This window comes from Perognathus longimembris, chromosome 1, assembly GCF_023159225.1.
Source record: "Perognathus longimembris pacificus isolate PPM17 chromosome 1, ASM2315922v1, whole genome shotgun sequence".
Taxonomy (NCBI): domain Eukaryota; kingdom Metazoa; phylum Chordata; class Mammalia; order Rodentia; family Heteromyidae; genus Perognathus; species Perognathus longimembris.
Genome location: NC_063161.1, coordinates 117,495,335 through 117,518,745, shown reverse-complemented (window position 1 = coordinate 117,518,745; position 23,411 = coordinate 117,495,335). Strand labels below are relative to the sequence as shown.

The following is a 23,411-nucleotide window of genomic DNA, read 5'->3' as shown; positions in this document are numbered from 1 at the left end:
ACTTTTAGAATTTAGATAAATTCACAGGTTTGAAATTAGGTGGATGTTCTCACATTGCTTGTTTTTTGAGATTTAATTTTATACATGATGTGCAAATTTAAATTGGAAATGTGTGTATGGTTTATTCAAGTTAAAGTTTCACGGCAGAAAATTGTGTACACATAGCTTTAGTTGGAAGCAATTAATAGATTCTTTGCTTAATGCATAAATAAGGAGCAATGCTTTTTGAATTCCTCTGCAGATGGTCTCATTTACCATCTACATCCAGACAAGAAACAGAGTTGAAAACAACATTTCTCCGGGAAGGGGAGGCAGCCTTCTCAAATCTTTCCTTGTTGGATAAGAATTACATACGATCATTGGTTGGTAAACTCCTCTCTAAAGAGCTAGAGGGAGCCTCATGATTTTATTAGGTATACTTAAGGCATTATAAAAAAAAAAACACTTTGGCAATCAGAATGGTGCACAAAGTAGGTAATGAATACCGGCTTGGAGTTTAGGATTGTAGCTGCTGTTTCATATATATATTTTTAATTTTCCATTTTTTTAAAAGTGGTGATTGAAGGACAGAACTTTCAACAAGAACAGTTAATGAATCAGCTAAGCTTTCTAGGATTGCATCTTTCAGGTGATTTGAGGATCAGTGAAAATGCAACCAAATATATTTTAAATGTTTTGGTTTGCTTAAGTACTATTTGTCATTTTGTTACCTCATGAGTGATTCTCATCTTGTGGGAGGGGCGGTGCCAACCTTCCAAGTTTCTCTTAAAAGTAACTCATAACATATCACTGACAGTGGGATATCTCAGTTTAGTTTACTGAGGCTAGCCCCCTTCCCATATGTGATGATTTTGAAGTAGTTCTGTGTTCAGTTGTTACGTTTTAGAGAGAATATTTCTTCAAAATGTTTCACGTTGTAAGCTTAAATAAATGATAAACATTGATAATGTTAGTATATTAGGAATAAACATAAATTTAAAGTGCAGGACTTAAATGGTTTCAAATGTAATATTTGTCATTTAATTTCATATTTGTTAATCTTTTCACTAAAATTTATAATATGTTTATATTAAAGTGCCTTTGATCATAATTACTGCTTAATATTTATATACTAGTTTTTAGGAGCATTACTTTGAACCAGTTTATTTACCATTTAAGTAAATAATATAATCCAGTGAGATAAACTGCCCAGATTTGTCTTTTTTTTTTAAATCTCTTGCACAGTAGCTCTCATTATGTTGCTAGCCAATAAAAGTCTTTATTTGTGGCTTATTAGAACCCTCAGTACACTCAAAAGTTCAGCTATAATTTAATTTGGCTGTTCAAAGAGCCTTCCTTGTTTTAAAACATGTTCTCACTATTCCTTTGCCATTTGTTGTGAACCTATGTTCTCACTCATCCATATGCATAAGGATGATATTATACCACACATCAGTTTAAAAGTTTTTGCCATAGCACAGATGTGTTTTTTTTTTCTTTCTAGAAAATACATACATAACATTCTTATTTTTTCTTGTAATTTTCCCTGGACATTTTGCCAGTTTTTTTTTTTTTAGAATTTAACTTATTTTGCTTTAATAATTTAAATTAGTTCCTTGAAGAAGACAGCCTACTCAAGGTGTAGTGAGAAGGGCACTAAAAGAAAAAAAATAAGTTCAGTATTGAAGCATCCTGGTTAAGGCCATTTCACAGTTACAAGCTCCCTGGAATTATAGTTTGTTTTGTTCTTTACAAAATGCCAGCATGATAACTTCAGCCTCCGGACAGTAACTGTTGGGAAGTTTTGCCGAGTAGAAGATGGTCTGAGAATTTTGGTTGCATTTGTAACAAATCACACCCACTAAAGACTAGAACTATGTCAGGAAGTCTTCCCCAAGGAAGTCAGAATGTGGAACTGCTGCATGAGTCACTGCATATCCATCGTACCAGTGGAAATCACATCAAGCCAGCCTTCTAGATATAATATTTAATAGTTGTCAAAATGTGCAGTATTGTCCTGGTACAGGAGGTTCATGAGTTCATAGTCCCTGCTTTTTGTGTTTAGTACAAAGATGTAACAACCCACACAAAACATTTTTCTCCTATTATGACCTTACATTTGCCAAAGTGCCCCATGCTGAAATTCCTTTTCAGTATCTTTTTTTTTTCAGTCCAAAGCCAGACGTGTACCCAGACACAAAAGCCTCTGTGTATAGCAAGCTGTTTTAAATATTGTGACTCGACGATGTGCTGTCCTTTCTCTGCTTGAGCCAAGGATCTCTGCTCAGTGTCTGTGGATTACCAAGCTCCTTCTTTATTGTACCTCTTGTCAGCTATTCCTATTCATTTAACCTTTCATTAGTGTCTGTGCAGCTTCACTGTCTGGAAAGGCAAGGAAAAACCAAAAGGCCCCACTGTCACAGTTATTAGATTTCTCCGTTACATCCCAGCAACCATAAAGAAGTAAGAGTCGACACTATTGTCGTGCATGCTGCTGTCCTGGGGTGCAGCTCTTCTGTGCACGTCAAGGACATGTGCCACATGTTGATATGCATCCCAGGAATAAATGCACGACACGGGGAATAGGCTGACACTGGCAGTAATGAGCTTTGTAGGAGTTATTGCAAAGACCAACAGTTTGTGAAGGAATTTTGCTTAACAGGCCAAGGAGATAGACAGGGTCGAGGGTTGCCAAGATCTGCCTGTGTGGAGCTTGTCAGTCACATTGTTTTCATCTAAACTTCATTTGAGGGGAAAATTGAACACATTTGACAGGACTGAAAAGTCTTATTTCCCTTTTTAATCTCTTAGGACAAAGATGATCTTTCTGGTAACTATTTAGATATTACAACTTTTTTTTTGTCTGTGAATGTTAGTGATTTCTCTTAGTTTTTATATGACTAGGAAACAATTAAAAGATATTTCATAGGTGTTGTATGTATACTTAAAATCTGTATGCAATAATGTGGCCCATTAGTTTTCTTATAATACTGTGACCCCCTTTTGACCTCTCTCTAGGAGAGCCATGTATCATCATTTGGTTTTGTGGAAGCATGTGTCTTATTTTAATTAAAAAAAAAAAGAATTTTGTGCTGTTATCAGTGCTTGAACTCCAAAATGTGTAGTGTTTGCCCTGGCTTTGCTTGCTCAAAGGCTGGTAGCCTACTATATGAGCCATACCTCTGGCTCATCTTTCTGTTGGTTAGGTGAATGAAGAGTGGTCCAGTAGACTTTTCTGCCCAGGCTGGCTTCAAGTCACAAACCTCCAGAGGTCTCAGCCTGGTAAATAGCTAGGATTAAATCAGCTCCTCATGCTCTGGAACATACTTTTAATTCCAGCATTTGGGAGGCTGAGGCTGGTAGATCCTGAGTTTGAGGCCAACCCAGTCTACATGTCATGACTCTATCTTATACAAATGAAAAGTTGAGAACACAAACAAGTGAATATCTGCCTTGTTGTTGTGGGGTAAAGGAGAAAGGCATGTTCATGGGGTCATTTTCAGAATGTGATAAATACAAATATTTGCAGATTTTGGATTGGTCAATATATCAACATCTTTGAAGATTAAACTAGAATTTTTAGGAATCTTCCAAACCACAAAGGTGTGATGGTGCCTGCCTGTAGTCCCAGATAGATAGGAGATTCAAGCAGGAGATTACATATTTGAGGCCAACATCTTCTCAATCTCCAAAGTAAAGAAACTACCAAAATTTCTTGAATAGACAATGGTAAAGTATAATTCCTTCCTTCTGTTTCTAATGTAAGTTTATTTAATTAGGAAAATCTTTATTAACAAGGATGAGTTAAGTATTATTATTATTATTTTGGTCTTAGCAAAGTACTGGTGGCTCATATCTATAATTCTATCTATTCAGGAGGCTGAGATCCGAGGATAGCAGTTCTTAGACAATGAAGACAGGAAAGGCCCTGAGACTCTTATTTCTAGTTGATGAGCAAAAACCCAGAAGTAAAGCTGTGGCTCAAATAGTAGAACCCTAGCCTTGAGCAAAAAAGCTAAGAGAGCCCAGGCCCTGAGTTCAAGCCCCAGTACTGGACACACACAGTTTTGCTTTTATTTTACTAATTAAAATAATTTATCCGTTTATCATATTCTTTGGGGACCCGCTTTTCTTTCCAAATATATTAACAGAGCTGTAAATGTTGTATACACCAATAGCTCTTTACTAGAGAACCTGAGATATGAGAGGGTCTCTTGGGAATAGGAGTTTGTGGCCAGCTTAGGCAACATAGCAGTAGTGTGTGTGTGTGTGTGTGTGTGTGTGTGTGTGTGAGAGAGAGAGAAAAGACATACACACATACAGGATTATGTTAATGACCCCTACAAAGTTGTTTATAATTGTGATTGGAGTCTCCTTAGCCAAAGCTAACTTTTTCTACCCTCCCTCCCTCCCTCCCTCCCTCCCTCCCTCCCTTCTGTTTTCTTCCTCCCTTTTCTTGGTGATGGGCTGGGAAGTGGACCCAGAGTCTTACCCATGTTGGACAGTTAGTTCCTACCCAAGACTAACTTTTTGATGCTCATAGTGGAAGATTTCTTTGGGAAGCTACCATAGTGTCTTATAAAAGTATTCATGGGCTAAGTTAATTTTAATTCAGGATAGAGAGAGGTGCTGTCTTTCACATTTCTTTCTTTCTACCCGGAACCTCAAAGGCAGGATGTTTCCTTCCTGGGAAACTAATAGGCTGTAATTATCAGTCAAGTAACCAGGTAGCCCATGTCCATGCTCCAGGCTCTAGGCAAGTGGGTGGAAGTACTGTGTAGTTGACCAGTATTGTGTAGATGAGCAAATTTGCCCTAATCATCTTAGGTTCCCTGTTACTCTTCTCACAAGCAAAGTGTTTTAACCTTCCTTCTTCTAGCCCTTTTTCTATCCTTTACAGCTTGTGTTAGGATTGTAGGGGGAGAGGAAAGCAGGACTTTTGAAAGTAAAAGTTAGAATTTTTTACCTTTCAAAACTAGAACAAACTAGACTAGTGTTGTATGGTAATTAAAAAGAAGGGAACACATGTGTTAGTAGCTGTTCTCTACTGGCTCCTGTACCTATTTGTCCCATCAGTATCTCTTTTTTTTTTTTTGGCCAGTCCTGGGCCTTGGACTCAGGGCCTGAGCACTGTCCCTGGCTTCTTCCCGCTCAAGGCTAGCACTCTGCCACTTGAGCCACAGCGCCGCTTCTGGCCGTTTTCTGTATATGTGGTGCTGGGGAATCGAACCTAGGGCCTCGTGTATCCGAGGCAGGCACTCTTGCCACTAGGCTATATCCCCAGCCCCCATCAGTATCTCTTGACTGATGAAAACAGCCTGAGACAAGGTGTCCAAGGCAGGATCCATTTTACTCCTCTTGAGGTTGAGAGCCTTCATTGATTCCCTTGAGGGCAAAATGAGTTTAGTCAATTCCAAGTTTCTTTCCAATTGAGGCATTGTACATTTTATCTGATAGTGCTATATAATCATAGCTGTTAAGTATTTTCTTAGTTATTTTAATGTCTTTGTTAAAGATAAAATGATAATGGCTTTATTAAAGATGTCTATTGAGTGTAATTCACATGTATATTCATTTAAAATGTATATTAACAATATTCCATTTTATGGATTTATTACTTCTTACCTTATCAGTTGGTGGATATTTGGTATATTTTTGGCTGCTATGGGCAATGCTGGGACCATCTATGTACAAGGTTTTGTTTTTTGGACATCGTGCATTTATTGTTTTTAAAATTGCCTTTGAATAATTGCACATATTGTACTGGAAGTGCAATCGATAGGTCATATAGCAAACTCTTTAACCTTTTAAGAGACTTCTAAATTGTTTTACAAGCCAATTCTAACCTTGTAGATTTCTAACAATAATCCTCCTTGTAGTCTTCCTTATCTTCTCTGACACATGCTATTTATTGTCCATTATTTTTTTATGGTACAAAATATCAGTATGTAGTCTAGGGTAGCCTGGAACTCACAGTCTTCCTGCTTCTCCCTCATAGGCCTGAGGTTACAGGCATGAAGTACCATGCCTGACTGGTCTGTCTTTTTATTTTAACCATTAGTAATAGTGATGAAGTGGTGTTTCATTGTGGTTTTGGGTTTTAATTTTCATTTCCCTGATGAGTAGTAATGTTAAGCACTTTTTCCATGTACTTATTGACCATTTGTGTATCTTTTTAAAATGGAAAAATACTTTTTTGCATTTTTTTATTTAGAGTTTTTAATAATTATAAGAGCTCTTAGTAAATTCTGGATTTAAATCCTTCACTACAAGTATTTTCTCTGATCCTGTGGGTTTTCTTTCTACTTTTTCATTGGTGGCCTTCGAAACACATTTGAAATGTTGATGAAGTCCAGATTGTCTTATTTTTATTTTGTTGTTCTTGCTTTGTGATGCTAAGAAACCATTGTAAACCATTGTTTAACCCAAGGTCATAAAGGTTTACACCCATATTTGCTTCTAAGTGTCTTGTAGTTTGAACTCCTACAGGACAGATTCATAATCTCTGATCAATTTTGTTAGTGCTTATATTTGATGTGAGGTAGGATGTGGATATCTGTTCTGAGAGACATTAGTTGAAAAAATAATTTGGTCCCCATTTAACTGCCATTTACTCTGTTGAAAGGTAACTGCCCAGTAGATGTGACAGTTTATTTAAAACCATGATTTCCATTTATCTGTATGTCTATCCTTGTTTCCATGCCAAATTGTCTTGACTGCTGCAGTATATTAAGATTTGTGATGAAGAAATGGTGAATCTTCCAACGTTGTTGCTCTTTTTGAGATTAGTATAATATCATTAAGGTTCATCCATTTTGTAGCGTATGGTAGGATTTTATTTCATTTTTTTAAAGTCAGAATAACATGTCATTGTGTACAGAGACAACATTTTCTTTATTTAGCTGGAGAAGGACCTTTAAGTTGCTTTTACTTCTATTTGTTATGAATGATAAGTGCTGTGAATATGGGCATACAAGTATAGTATCAATAGTAGCTTTAGATGAACAGTCAAAAGTAGAATTGCTTGACCACCTGGTCCATTTGTAAATATGTTGAGGAATCTCCATACTGCCTTCCACAATAGCTGCATTATTTATGTTCCTACCAACAGTGCACAAGGGTTCCAGCTCTACCATATCCTCACTAACACTTCCTATTTTGTTCTTGGATAGTGGCCATCATAACAGGTGTGATTATCTCCTTGAGCTTTTGATTTGTATTTCTTTGATGGTTAGTGATGTTGTTGAACATTCTTTTCATTCAAGTTTCAGGCATTTTTGTATCTTTGAAAAAAGATCTTTTTTTTACTTTATTTATTTTTGAGACATGGTCTTAGATTGTTGTTGCTTAGACTGGCCTGGAAATCCTTGGCTAGACCAATTCTCTTCCCTGAGCCTTCAGGAATCTACCACCATTCCTGTGGTTTGTCCATTTTTAAATTAGAGTACTTGGGGTTTTTAATTTTATAGCAGTTTCATATATTTTGGATGTTCATGTCTTATCAGTAATGTAGTTCACAAATATTTCCTCCCATTCTGTAGGTTATGTTTTCATCTTGCTGATTGATTCCTTTGCTTTTACTATCAAGGAGTTTTCAAATTGGATGTAGCTCCATTTGTCTGTTCTTGCTTTTGTTGCCCTGAGCGGTTTACACTTAAAGCTCAGATTTATCTGATCCTCAGAAGAGTAAAGACTACATTAAGAAAGTACATTCTATTGTTTAGGTTAAAAAAAAACTCTGGTGGTACTCCAGGGGACAAGAAATATGTCATTCAGTAGCCAAAAGATGATAGCTCCTACTTTCCTGTGAACAACCTGGTTTTACTTTGATGTTTCTTAATTATCATTGGGTTTAAAAGCATTCTAGGTGTTCTGCGTGATAACAGACACACTTCATGCCCTGAAGGGTGGAATTAAGTACCTAGAAATAATTGTTTTTGGTTTTATAAATACCTCAAAAGGAAAGGAAGAAAAAAATCATTATTGAGAAAATTTGTCTTCCTAGACATCTCGTCCTAACTAGAAAAACAGCAACAGAGATGAAACTAAAAATTACTTTATGATCTCTATATCCAAAATATCTGGTCTAGTTAAATTTTAAATAAATAACCATGTTGAGGTCTGTCATAGTATGTTTGGAAAAATAGTAGCTTGTTTTATAATCCACCTGGTGAATTTTTAAAGGAAGTAGAGAATCTTGAGAACAAGTCAAAGGTAACTTAGTGTGGAGGCCACTATGTTGTATTATTTTTGAATTACAAGGAATATTTGTTCTAGTAAAGTTCTTACTTACTATTTGTTTATGCTAACAAAAACTTATACTTCCATCAAAGAACTTTTTCTTTTCTACTGTTCTGATAGGCTAGTCATTGTCCGTTTTTGGCCTTTTGTCAGTTACTTGAGACAAAGGTTTCATCATAATTTGGCATCAACTATTAGCCAAAGGGAGAACTAGCCAAATTCATATTTGGAGAGTATTTTTCCCTCTCATAAGTGTTTGTATATGTAAACAATGATTAACCCAGTTTGAAATTTCACCTCATGATGTAGTTTGAGGACTTAAGTTTTTCCCCTTTGAATATTTGAGGTACCATTTAAGTTGTATGTTTTTTGTTATATATAAATTTCTCATTTTTTCTGTGATAATGGGAAATGATACCAGGTAATAATTATTCTCCCATTGAGCCACATCTTTATAACAAATACATAAATTTTATTATGTTAAATTATATATATTTCTCATGTTCGTAAAAAATATTTTCTGAACTGGATGATGTAGCTCATGTTATAATCCTAGTTACTCAAGAGGCTGAAATCTGAGGATCACTGTTTAAAGCCATTTGGGGCAGGAACATCTATGAGACTCTTATCTCCCAATTAGCCACGAAAAACTAGAATGGAACTGTGGCTCAACTGGTAAAGCTCTAGCCTTGAGCACAAAAACTCATGGAATGTGCCCAGGACCCTAGTGGCAAAAAAAAAAAAAAGAAAGAAAGAAAGAAAAGAAAAGAGAAAGCATCTATGAGAAACTAGTAGTTTAGACCTTCCTCATGGAGTTAGGATAGAAGGCAGAATTGTACTGTTACTGAATACTATACTATAAGGGTAGGAGGGGGAAGGTTTTGGCATTGATGTATTTTGACACTGCAATATAAGTAATGCTTAGGACTTGGCTTTGTAGTATTAGATGTACTTATGCATGTTTTAGACTAAGAGTAGTATTTGTTGAAATTTGTGTTAGTATTATTTTTTGAAGTCAATATATCTTTATTTAATCATTTTCACATGTTGTGATTCCTTCACTGTGTATCATGGTGAAGTTTAAAATTTCTCTTGAAATCTAGTATATCCCTTTTTGAAAGAAATGATTTAAGCCACACCACATTGCTCAGGAGGCTGAGATCTGAGGATTGATTGACATGTCCAGTTTACCAACAAAAAATTGGAACTCAAGTGGGAAAGCACCAAGTCCAGAGTTCAGTCTCTAGTACTAGCACTGTTTTAGAATTATTATCTAATTGCATTTCCAAAGTAATGATCTACTAATATTATAAATCTTTAACAACACTGGTTAGGTTTTAATTATCTTTTTCAGTACAGGGGCCTTGTACTTGTTAGACAAGTGCTCACCTCTTGAGTCAAGTAGTAGATCCTCCTACCTAAAATTCTAGTGCAGTCTTCTTACCTATTCCTCCTCTGTAGCTGATATTACTGATGTGAACTATCATACCCAGCTAGTTTGTTGAATGAGGTCTTCGTAACTTTTTGTCAAGGCTGGCCTCAAACCATGATCCTACCTATGTCTGCCTTTTAATGTCCAGAATTACAGGCCTGAAACATTACTTCTGGATCCCCAAAGTATTCTTTTAGATAGAACATGGCTAACTTTTTTTTGCTTAGGTTAGCCTCAAACTGATTTTTTTTCTTTACTTTCCGAACATCTGGAGTTACAAGTGTAAGCTACCATGCCCAGCCCTTTAGTCAGGTTTTAATGTTCATGTTGTATGTTTCGTGTAAGTGTATGTCTTCCAAAGTGTAATACAATTTTAGTTTATTTTAGAATGTAACAGTTTGAATTTTTAATGTCATATAGGACACTTATCTGTTATAGGTGCTGTAGATGACGTAGAAGCAATGACCCCAATAAAAAGCATTACTTGGGATGTTCCTATTGATTTTTTTTTTTTTTTTTTTTTGCTCTGGCTGGATGACAGGTACACATCAATACACCTGGCTTTTTTCTGTTGAGGTGTGAAGTCTTGTGAACTTTTTGGCCTGTGTTGGCCTGGAACTGGGATTCTCTCAATCTCAGTCTCGTAGCTGTGGTGACAGGAGCGTATGCTGCAGTGACGAGCTATTGATTGAGATGCCATCTTTAGCTTCAGACTGCCATCTTCTCAACTGCTACTTCTCCAGTTTGGATTACAACTGTGAGCCATAATGCCTGGCTCATAAGCTTAGTAGAATGGCTGTAGTCTGAGGTCTGGCACTGGCCTTCATATTCCTAGGAACATAATTTTATCAAAAAAATTTTGGAAGACACCACCACTTCAGAGCTCATTCATTTCATGGGGATTACAGGTACACAAATACACACCTGTGCCTGTGTGTCATAAGAACATGTATATATCTGCTCATCCTTTGAAGGAGAAACTGTGTACTTGTATTATATAGAGAGCACATTCTTTCATTTGAAGCCAAATTTAAGTGGGTATCAAATTATAGTTGAAATATTGCTCATTATAAGTTTGGAATCTGAGCTGAGAACATTGAATGGAATGGGGGTCTTGAGGCACCCCATCCTATAGGGAAAACCTTCAGATACCTCAGGTATTTCCAGTGCACACTCTTCTTCTGGGCTGTGCTTGGAAGAGCACCAACATTTACTACTCTTCCTTTTTGATTTTTCTATTTCTCAACTTCCTTTCTGTTTGACGAACTCCTTTTTCTTTAGACATGCTAATATTCTCATGCAGATATTAGTCTACTGTCCTGGGAACTACTTGTTAAGGTGACTTTGCTTCTTTTATGGATGTGATACAGATGTCTATCTCCATTTTACTCAATTTTAAATCTCTTAAAGGATACCTCATGCTACTGCTAATATGTAACATGGTTTGTGTGTGAGTAGTGAAAATAGTGGGAGACTATAGGAAAAAACAGTTCTGGGAGAGAAGGTTATTCATGGTTTAAGCAAAAACAAAAACAAGACTTTGCCTCTAGTTGTTAAATGGCAAGTTTCCATTGTGCAGTATATTGTAGGAAAATACCTTTATATTTGGCTTCATACATAGGTGAAATAAACTGTTTTATGGGGCAGGGTGTTGTAAAGTCCCTTACCTGGTACAATTTGATACACACTGATTATAGAAAACGAAGTAGGGTGGTTTAATCTGTGCGTGCCTTTTGATGTGACAGAAAAGTGCATTCAGCTTCTCTTTCTCTATTTTTAAATATTTTTATTATCTTTAAGTTGTCCATGGAGTGGTATCTGGGCTGATTGCATATCTTGGCTATGGTAAATAGTGCTGCAATGAACATGATTGTTGCCTTGTTTGTGCTCTATTGGATAAATGCACAGGAGTAGAATTGCTGGATTATAGGGTAGTTCTATATTTAGTTTTTGAGAACCCTCCATGTTGCTTTTCAGAGTGCTTGAATCCAACAGTGTAATAGGGTTCCCTTTTAGTCACGTCCACAGCAGCATTTTCTATTATTAGTTTTCTTGATAATACCCATTCTAACTGTGGTGAGGTGGAATTTCAGTGTTGTTTTGATTTACATTTCCTTTATGGCCAGAAATGTTGAGCATTTCTTCATGTGTGTATTGGCCATTTTTACTTCTTTCAAGTGCATTCAGATTTTCTTTTCCATTATAGTAGGGATAAGACTGGATATTAAAGATTCTTAACAATATTTTACATCATGTTTTGTTCCTTATCTATGTAATATATTATTTTGTGATTGCCAGAAAGGTAAAAAAAATGTTAAAGCTACACTTTTGATCAGTTCTACGATAATTAATTACTTTTTTAATGCTCACATTTTGTTCCTTATAAAACACTTTACTATCAAGAAGAATTACACAAAGGTAAATGTATAAGGCTTTTAAGATCCTCTTGACACCATCCAGAAATAGTGAAGGTGGTGGAGCCACCTGTTACTGTGGTTTCTTTGCCTTAGATCTAGTCTTGCTTCTCATCCACATTCATGTTCATAGGCCTCATGTCAGTTTCTGAGTAGAATTAGTACAAGGCTCTAATGTGAGAATCATTTAAGCCTACAGACTTCATCATATTCCAGAATACTTAATTTGAAGGGTGCCTGAACAGAAAATAAAAGAGGTGATGGTAGAGAGAATGAGGAAATTGCGCAGAAAATATGAAACACCAGCAGAACAAAATCAGACATTAAGAGGCTGAGTTCAGTGGTTGAGCTGGCTGCTTGGTGTGAACCAGGGCTTGGATTCAATCCTCAGCACGAAAAAAAAAAGCAAAAACATGTCTCATAACTGGAAAAAAAGGATAATTAAAGTTAGATATATTTTATGTGCTACTGTAACTTATTTTTCAGGTTCTCCCCTTCCTGTTTTCTTTTGTTCTCCTTATTTACTGTAGAGCAAGTCCTACCACCCACTTACCACTCTTACTGCTATGGTTACACTACTGGCAAACACCACTGGTCTGGTCCTTCACTCTTGCCTCTCTGCTTGCCCATATGCCCAAGCTCATCACTTTAATCATCTTCCACTGACTATGGGTGTGTGTGTGTGTGTGTGTGTGTGTGTGTGTGTGTGTGTGTGTGTGTGTGTGTGTGTGGTACTGAGGTTTGAACTTGGGCCAGGGTACTGTTCGTCAGCGAGTGAAGAGTGAATGAATTCATGTACTTACCTATGCTTGTCCTTGTGTGACCCTAAACTGATTTTTCTGTTGAGGTTATTTCATAGAGGGAAATTTGTGGCATCTGTTGCACTTTTCTGTTCTGCTTATATTTGGCAGAGTTGGAATAGTAGGTTCCAAGATAATTTCATATGAAAAGCTTAATTGGTTGATTTAAGTTAATTTTGTTGAAATATAATTCACATACTATCCTATCAAATGCTGTGACCAAGTTTTTATCATTTTGTAATAACAAAGACAGTTTTGAAGATATAGAGAAGAGATGATACGTGTAGATTTGGAAGGAAGTCTAGTCATGTACTAATTCATTATATAATATTTGAAGAACTTAATAGGATGTTGGCAAGATTCATACACTTGAATGAACCATTGCAGTAATTAATATACTAATAAATACATTAATGAAACCTGAGGACCACAAGTAAGCAGATATAAGAATTATTATTAACAAATCGTTCCCTAGCTCATACAGTTATGATGACATCCTTTAAAGTACTTTTGGATCTCTTCTGTTTAAAATTGGCTTCCAAATGTCTGTGTCTAATTCTTCTCAGTCTCTTCATGGTAGCAAATTTTCCATGACATAAATACTGGTTTCTTTGAATCATGCAAAAGCCTGATGAACTTGGTGAGTGATAAAACCAGATCTACTGATAAAAGATGCAAAAAAGTAAAATAAAAATTTTCATATATAGTTTATAAATTGGCTCTACAAACAGTTACAAATGATGAATTCTAGAAATATTTTGAACAGTGGTAGTGATTTTGGAAAAAGTGTAGTGTCCTGAGCTGACAATTTTAACATTTCGATTCTTTTCTTCCTATCAGTCCATAAAAATTCACTTAGGTGTGTAAGAATTGGTGTAAAATTTTATGCATGTATAGATTCAAACATACATGCATATACACATGCAAGCATACAGACATTCTCTCACTGACCAGGTTACATTTTATAGTCTTATAAAGACAGCTCTATGTAGTAAGTACCTGATAAATGTGCTTTGGGGTAGATTTTGTAGTTCTGGGTAAATTATCAAGTCATAGCCTGAAAAGGCTTCTGAAGGCAAGGGACATCAAGAACAGTTTTAACCAAAATGTGTGATTTTATGACATTAAACTAATTTGTGCAATAAGGCTGGAAATAAGAGAGATTGATACATAAACCTATATTGTATATTTTCTCATAGTTTAGCAAATCTATTGTGTAGAGACAAGTACTAATGACATTAGAAAAGTGAACACTTTTTTACAAATTTGCTCAGATAACTATTTCTGAGGTAGCCTTATTTGTATTGATATTTGACGAAAGTTGAAGGAAAAAATAGTTGTTCGTGGAGAGTACGAGTTTATTATTTCTGTTTTAAGAATTTGTGCTGAACTGTTGTTACAAGTTGGAGTTCAGAAGAACACTTAATTGCTATCAGTGATTTCCTGAATCTAAGAAAAGCACTATTAGTGTTGTCTTGGTAAAGTCTGTGTGGTTGAACTGCATCGCAGCTCATTTTGCAACCATTTCCCAGAGTATAAAATTTTACTTTTGCATGAAATCTCTGGATCTTGGAATAATTTTATTGTTAAAAGCATAAGAAATGATTTTGAAAATTTAATCTGATTTTTTGAAGTCATGTGCTTTCTAGACAGTTTGTATATGATTTTTGAGTTCAAGAAGTAAAGAGGAGTAAAATTCATTTAACTCTAGAAAGATTATTGTATAAATGTTTGTCTGAATCTGGGAAGGGAAAGGGAACATCAAAATGGTGAGACAAAGGGCAAACCAATGCAGCAGCAATACTTACAAGACAATATGTTATAAACCAATTGTACCACTGGGGGGGTGGGCACAGGGGGTTGGAGAGGAGGGTAGGTGGGAGAAAAATGAGGGAGGAGGCAACAAGTTCGACAAGAAATGTACTCACTACCTTACATACATATGTAATTGTAACCCCTCTGTACATCACCTTGAGAATAAAAATCTAAAAAATATTAATTTTAGATTCACTCCTACATTCCTTCCAAGGTTCTCAGAAATTTTTGACTTTTCTGACTTGAAAACTCTTCAAACATCTGTGTGGTAGGAGTGGGACCAACTTTTCTTACATTACCTGTGATCTGTGACTTGTTTTCTTTTAGCCCAATCAAGCCTGATTGGCTATGATTCTAGGCTTTCTACAGAATTCTGTGAAGGAAGAGAGGACTCAGCAGGCTTGTTGTAAGGGGGTAGGCTCTACTGGACCAAAACTCTTGGGCATAATTAATAATGTCTGAAGGGACCGCGTGTGCTGTCTTCATGGACCATTTGGCCTATAAGATAGGATTTGGTTCATAATTCATTGCCATGTGCTGTAACTCCTGTAGGGAGTATAAGGTCTAACTGCTTTGTGTTGAATAGGATCTGATGGTTTATCTTGTTCCAGGGTGGATTATTGTACTGGAGAATGCACTTAATTACAAGCTTTATGTTTCCAACACCTATTCACAATACTTCCTCTTCACTACACTTGACATCATGGATGGAATTTCATTTGTAGATTGAGGATAGCATTATATATTTTTTTGGAGACAGAGGCTTGTCAGATTGTAAATCTTTCTATTTAGGGTGCCATTTCTTCACCTTGATATTTTGGACCTTTATATTTAAAAACAAGCTTTTAATCACCACTTTCTCAGAAAAAAGAAATTTATATTTCATTAGATCCTAAGAAAAAAAGACCACCTTTTTGTATAGGATGCCTTAATAAGACATAGTTTCATGTATTTTTAAGTTTTTAAAATTGTTATTATGAAGGTGATGTACTGAGAGGTGTTAGAGTTACCTGAGTCTGGTGATGAGTACATTTCTTTTTAAACAATGTCACCCCTTTCCTCTTGTATTTTTATAAGTTAATGTATCATGGGTTTCATTTATGTATTCTGACTGAACTAAGACTTTTTTTCTTTATTGTCAAAGTGAAGTACAGAGGGGTTTCAGTTTTATACGTAAGGCAGTGAATACATTTCTTGTCCAACTTGTTACCTCCTTCCTCATTTTTCCCTGCCTTCCCCTTCCCCATTTCCCTCTTCCCCCATGAGTTGTACAGATGGTTTATACCATATAGTTTTGTAAGTATTGCTGTTGCATTGGTTTGTCTTTTTATCCTTTGTCTCTCCATTTTGGTATTCCCTTTCCCTTCCCTAGTTCCAATACACTTATATGCAATATCCAGGGTACTAAAATCAGTTACAGTGATATCAGGGCTAAAACCACGGGAAAGAAATATGAAAAAAAAAGTTACAGTTTCACATGGCATGTAGAGAATAACAACAACAATGATACACCACTTGTTCCCATAACTTGAAGAAGTTCATTTTGCTTAACATCATGTTATGTGTTCATATGTGCACAGCTATTGAGCTATTGTGATCTTCTATTAGGTCTATCCACGTGTACTAATTATTCCCAATGAGGGAAACCATAGAGTCCATGTTTCTTTGGGTCTGGCTCACTTCACTAAGTTATTTTTTCCAACTCCTTCATTTCCTTATGAATGGGGCAATGTCATTCTTTCTGATAGAGGCATAGAATTCCATTTTGTATATATGTTCCACATTTTCTTGATCCACTCATCTACTGAGGGGCATCTGGGTTGGTTCCATATTTTGGCTATGACAATTTGTGCTGTGATGAACATAAAAGGGAAATGTTGGAATATTTCTGGTTTCAGTCTTTGGAAATTGAACACAGAGGTTTCTTAAGAAATTTCTATTTTCTTATGGATATATGTAATCTATCTCTCCAGCTTCCTGAATGTGCCCTTTATATGAGCTGAATCATACCAATCAACTATTTGTATACTTCATGATATTCTAGATTTTTAGATATATTTTTAATATTTTTCATCTCTTATTTTGTCAGTGAAAAAATTATTTTAATGAACATACATGAGATAATAGTTTCTTATTTTAATAACTAAGTAGCTTTTATCTTGGAGCACTTTGATATATCCAGACACATTTTTACATAGCAAAATTATATTGTTTTCTGTACTTTAGTTTTAGGATTTAATATTTTATTCTTGATTTAAAAATACCTGTGACTAGAACTATTAAAATGTGTTTGGACAGAGCACAGTTTCTTTGGAAAGTTATTTTACTCTTTAACTAAATGAATTTTATAAAGTCAACTCCTTTATATGTAAAGTAGGCTCAACGAGAGTTAATTCCCCCTGAAAAATCTTTAAAGAGATGTTTAAACAAATCAAAATATACTTATAACTTAAAAGAAATAATTTGATGTGGCAAGTTAAAAAAAAGACACATACATACACTCTATAACCCTTCTTTGAGTCTTTGGTTTAAGGACTCTGTCATATTATGCCAAAAACTTTGTTCTAAGCTGCGAATGTGTTGAAACATGTATGCCTGTCCTAGTGTCATAACTAATTATATCTCTTATATGCTTACTTCTAGTAATTGGAAAGTAGACCTACCGCAGCATGCATTTTTAGCATTTAGTTTTATATGGAGGTCCTATTACAGAAATCAGGCACCTTGAAACTATGAACAGATATACTATTTAAAATATATCACCTTCTTAATGTTTTGCACTTGCAGGTCAAAAGAGTTTTAGTTGTGCTTCAGAGTGCATCTATTTTTATTGGTAATTAGACACAGATATTGACATGGTAGTTGTGACTGAGATATTTCATCTGTGAATTGAAATTTATGATGAAGTAATGTGATAGCAAAATTGTATAGGATTTATTTTTACTCAAGATTTTCGAAAGGCTGTGGCTTGTAAATCTAGTTCTTTGTGGGATTTTTTTTTTTTTTTTTTTTTTTTTGGTCAGCTGTGGGACTTGAACTCCGGGCCTGTGCCCTGACCATGAGCTCTTTTGCCCAAGGCTAGCACTCTGTCACATGAGCCACAGCATCACTGTAAATTTGTTATTTGGTCACTTAATCTTCAGAATTGTTCTTAAAACACTGGAGCTTGTTCTGTGAAAACACATTGAGTAGAATTTTTATGGACATTCAGAAATTCTGCCTTGGACATTCTTGTAGCAAACAATTTGTTATATGTACCAGCATGTATGAAAATATGTGGTCCTTGTTCATGCCTGCTAAAAGAGAACTTTACCAGTCCTTAGTGTTGAGCTGCAGCCTTGTGGAAATTAAAGTCTTAGGACTGGAAGCAGTTAATGCTGGTGAGAGATTGTGGTATTTAGCATCGTTCTGTGTTGTGTGATTTTGTTCTGGGAACTTAAGGGATTCTAGTCAGAACTTGGAAAAGAATAGAACATAGAATTAGTGGCAATTAAATATTTTTAAAGTGAGAAATAATGACTTACTAATAAATAGGCCTTTTTTGGCTTTGCTTAAAGAAATAGTGAAAAGATACTGTGATTGATAATTGTTTAAAATTTAATAATGAAAATCCTGGATTCTCTTTTATTCTTTTGCTGTAGTTAAAACTCTTCACTATGGTTTTGAACACAACTCTACCTTTATGAATTTTATATTGTGTTTTCTGTTGTTTTATTTATTTTTTTTAATTAAAATGTTTGCTTTTAAAATGTGCATTGTTTCTGTCATACGGTAAATCAAGTATACAAAGCATCGAACTTGAGTGTTTAGAATTTGGATTTCAATTTTTGATATGATTTCTATCTTTTGAAAGCTGAACTCAGGGTGGTTTCTAATCAGTATCTTATGACTTGTTACATTCAAAAGTTACATATCAAAGCTATCTAACTTGAAGATTTAATTGTCAAAGCAGATGTTAAATAACGAAAAGGGTCTTACTATTTTAAAATGACTATTTTTCTTAGTGACATCAGTCAAATGAGTGCAGATGTATTTTGTTTTATGAACAAACATTGGTAGGGGAAATCAGAATTTGCATCTGTTAGGCCACATAAGAGGAAGGGTTATTTCAAAATAATGGAGCATCCTGGCAGCATATTAGAGGATTGGCTCCCAGCCTCCTTGATAAGAGCAGCTTCTCACTTGTCAGTGGACTGAAATCTGTAGGTGTAGGAGGTGTTAAGGCTTGTTTGGATTTTGAACTAGGGGTGCTACTACCTCCACAGGGTATTTGGAAATCTTAAGGAGGTGTTTTGCTTGTCACAAATGACTGAATTGGGAAAGTCTGCTGTTTAGTAGGCCTAATTGCATCGTATTCAGTAGTGGGTTGGTCTGCCAGCCAGCCTATCAATACAAACTAGGAATCACTGGATAGTTATTGAAATACGAAATAAAGGGGGAGGCGGGGAGTATAAAAATAGGATGTAGTTCTCCCACAGAACTCCTGCTTCACAACACTTTTAAAGAGAATTTTTGAGTGCATAAGTAATTGTAACTTCACAAGTGGAATTTCAAATTTTGCCTCAGTATTGTTATTTGCTTTCCCCTGTCGAATATGGAAAGTGTCGAATTTATATCTATAGGAACTAATTCGCAAGCTGTGGTGCCAGTTTCTAAGTGAGTTTTCTTTCATTGGTTTAGCATACCCCACATTGTACAAGATATAAAAGTGCAGTATAGGCTTATATGTTAAAATAAATAAAGTAAGTCAAAACAGCCTGCAAACTTAAAAAATATGTATTGAATAATGTTTGCAGATGAAAGTTTAGTAAGTACATCTTGGGCAGTGGGTAGCCATCATGAATGCATATCTTTTTGTCGATCTTTTATTTTGAAGTGTTTTATTGTTTTGACACATTTTATGTTTTCCTTCTTTAAAACATTTTCAAACTTTGTATTTTTCGTTTCAGAACAGATACAGTAAACACTTCAGTGAGGTAAACCAGTCAGGGATCATAAGGATTTCATTGTTATCTTAAATGACAGATACACACCTAATGACCTGGACTTAATTAGCTTTTGATAAGATAATTTGAAATGTGACTATACTGTTTAGGCAAAATTAATATGGGTGTTCTGAGGAACAGTCAGTTGCAATTGCTATTTCCTTGCCATTTTTGCAGATGTTTCTAAATATTTATAGTGTGTCAGGAAGCAGTATTAAGTAGTATACGACACAAAGCATCTGAGTCACAAAGGCCTGAGTTTGAATCCCAATTTGTGGGAAATTTGATAAAGGCCAGAATTCCATTAAGCATTAATTTTCAGTATGATGGTAATAACAGCCATTGCTTAGGATTGGAACAAGAATCAGTTAAGATGTAGTTTGGGTAAGGATCAGTATAGTGTCTCAAATAAAATAAACTCAATCAGATGTCTTCAAGGTTTATTTATGGGTTTAAAAAAGCACTTTATAATCCTGAGATGGCCACAAAGTTATATGTCACCTGTTCTTACTTGTCAATATGGTCCATTTGTTATTTCTGCTTGCAAAGTAGGGTGTTTAAATGAATTGGATGAACAACAAAAATACAAATTGTCCTAGTTGTGTCTACAGCGGTGGAACTGGTAGTGGTTCCATTTTTAAAAAGCTGATTTCTTTAAATAGTAGTTACTGTGTACAGTTATGCCTGTCTGTTGTGGAGAACTACGATGTTTTATGGTATTTAAAAAGTAATAAGGAAATTGTTCAATGGGAGAATATACATGTATGTGGTAACACTTCTCTGATGAGCAGTCTTAGCTCATTTAAAAATAGAACTGGGGGCTGGGGATATAGCCTAGTGGCAAGAGTGCCTGCCTCGGATACACGAGGCCCTAGGTTCGATTCCCCAACACCACATATACAGAAAACGGCCAGAAGCGGCGCTGTGGCTCAAGTGGCAGAGTGCTAGCCTTGAGCGGGAAGAAGCCAGGGACGGTGCTCGGGCCCTGAGTCAAGACCCAGGACTGGCCAAAAAATAAAAAATAAAAAATAAATAAAAAATAAAATAAAATAAAAATAAAAATAGAACTGAATTAAATGTGATTTAAGTATTTATTTGTTGTTAGATTCATAAGCATTATTGCATGTAGTTTCTGTGGCTGGAGACAAGCCTAAGCAATGCCGGCTTTCTTTAGTCACTTGACCTGGTCATTCTTTCTAGCTTTTGGTACCTCTTACTATGTAAATTCTTTAGTTTTAGTGTTTGCCACAAATGTTCCTGTTTGAAAAAATATGAGCATTACAATATTTTACCATCATGACTTTAAAGATTTATCTCTTTTTTTCTCTTTGCTAGTACCAGAGTTTGAGATATGCACCTCTTCCTGGGCTTCCTCACGTACAGCTGACACTCGGTCACTTGAGTCACGCCTCCAGTCCTTTTTTTGTTTTTGCTAGTTAATTGAAGATAGAGTCTTGGGGATTTTTTTGCTCAGGCTGGCTTCAAACCATATCTGTAGCTCTTGCCTCCCAAGTAGCAAGGGTTACAAGAGCCGCTGGCTCTTGGCTAAAAATTATTATTCTACTTGTTTTAAAATAATGTGAATACTTCTGAACAGAAGTGATAGCAAGTTGTAGAGTGGACTTTTGCATGACAGCTCATGGTGTAAGAAGAAAACTAAGGAACTAACTCTTTTATGCCAGGGATATTGAAATTCTCTAAAAGAAAAATGAAGTGGGGTTTATGTGGCTGCCAAAATGAGGTTGCAAAGAAGATAAATGATTAAAACACAGTCTTTTAGGAATGGTAAGAAATCAGGTATATGTGATGAACATTTCAGATAGGTTTTGTGTGTTATGGACAAAAAAATCTGGCTTTTTTCCACCCCAGATTGTAACTGACTTGCTGTTTGGAACTTGTGTAGCACTTTTTATCTTAAAGATGGAAAACTGTTTTCATCTTTCAGGCAATATTGATGGATTGGGTAATGGTTACTTGAGAAAGGAATTTTGAGACTACTCTGGGACATTGAGAAAGAGTTCTGGGGAATAGCACAGAACTTTCTCATCTCTACATAGGAGTGGTGGTGCTTGTATGTTTCAGGTATGCACCACATCTTTTGACTAGTCAATATGTAAATTCTTTCTAATTCACGTTGTACATTAGAAACTGCATTTTTCTTGCGTGTAGGATCTGGTGAATCTTACTTATCAGCCTTAGTATTTTTGAGAGAAACAGGCTAGATGCTTAACAGAGAGGTACATCTTGATGGCATATAGAAGGAACAAGATGGTAGCTGCCAGAGCTCAAGGCTGCACAGCATGGTATAAGCAGACTCATGTAGGGATCCTTTGTAACCTTTAGATCTGCGTGAATTAGACTGGATAAATCACTTCATCTAAAGAACCACAGCTAATTAAGTGTTTCTTGTTGCTTAATATTTCCTGTAGGGAATTTATTTCTATTCTTGGGTACCATTCAAAATGTAGTTGTATTTTGGGCAGTATTTTAGTATCACATGGATAATAGGTATGAAAAAGGGTTATGGCATCTGCCTTTCACTCTATCAATACCTAATATACTGCAAGCAGGCCATTAAATGATGAAGAGCCCTAGTAATTAATGCTAGTTATGATTGTTTCAGCAGTAAAAACAAATAAGATTGCTCTCAGATGCATATAATATGTAAAGACTATTGGGGAATTATTGCTTAACTTTAAGGAAAAGGATCCTTAAGTTTCCAGATTTAATCTCCTGTGTTGGAAACTCCTCATTTTAATGACTTATTTATCAGTCTTTTGTACTAGAAGGTCTTGTAAAGAGCTAACTTATGTTAGTGCAACTCTACTGACTAGTGAAATTACTAGCTTTCCTTCATGTGTGTTCCTTAGAAATTATAAGTAGCAACCACATTTGCAATGCATAGTTTAGTACAATAGCATTTTGTCTTCAAATTATTTGAATTTGTCTCATTGGTCATTAAGATTGCTCCATTGGCAGGACTCATTTATGTATTGGAATCACAAAGCCTAACATAATCTTGGTATATGATACATATTCCATAAATATTGAATTACTAGTTGAAATACTGTTTTACCTAAGAGCAATTTTGAACTACCCTGGTGATGAAGATCAGGTGAAGTGCCTACTTAGACATCTTAAGTTGGAAAATCAGAAATAAAGTTTGATTTTTCTACCCTTTAATTCATACATGCAACCATAATATGTTCTCTGGTGATGAGGATTTTTGTTTTGGTTGTACTGTGGTTTGAATTCAGGAATTCATGCTTGCTCACAGGCACTGTGCTACTCGAACCATAACTCCAGTCTTGCTTTTTGCAGGTTAATTATAGATGAAAGTTTATATACTTTTCTGCTCATCTGGCTTTGTACAGTGATCTTTCAGATCTCAGCCTCTTGAATAATTAGGATTGCAGGAGTAAGCCTCTAGTGCTGGGATTTATTGGTTATTTTTAGTGTCTATATTAAACATAGGGCATAATTGGTTATTTTTTTTAATAGCGTAATAGAGGCTCACTCTCTGCTCAGGCTGGCCTGAGCTGCCAACCTCCCACCTGTGCATGTGGGTGAAAAATGCTTGCCCTGCACCCAGTCATTGGTTGAGATGAAGTCTCATAAACTTTTATGCCCAGCCTGGTTTTGTAGATTTCTGCTCCCAGTGTGGTGATTTCTTTGCCTTCTTTTTGCTCTAGAAGTCTGTCTAGAATTGTTCTGTCAGAATTCTGGGCATGAAAAATAAATCCCA

The 23,411-nt window shown here is 35.6% G+C and overlaps 1 protein-coding gene across 7 annotated transcripts in view; it reads left to right on the top strand.

Annotated features, from left to right (window-relative positions):
* Positions 1-23,411, top strand: part of Bnc2 (basonuclin 2) — a 428,651-nt gene that overhangs the window by 3,760 nt on the left and 401,480 nt on the right. The window contains exon 1 of one of the 7 annotated variants that reach the window (XM_048353741.1): positions 21,357-21,451. The exons of the other annotated variants lie outside the window; for them this stretch is intronic. Within the exon in view, the coding sequence (XP_048209698.1) occupies positions 21,449-21,451 (3 nt within the window). The 5' untranslated portion in view covers positions 21,357-21,448. Of the gene's footprint in view, positions 1-21,356; positions 21,452-23,411 lie in introns of those variants that run through there. 7 annotated transcript variants of the gene reach the window in all.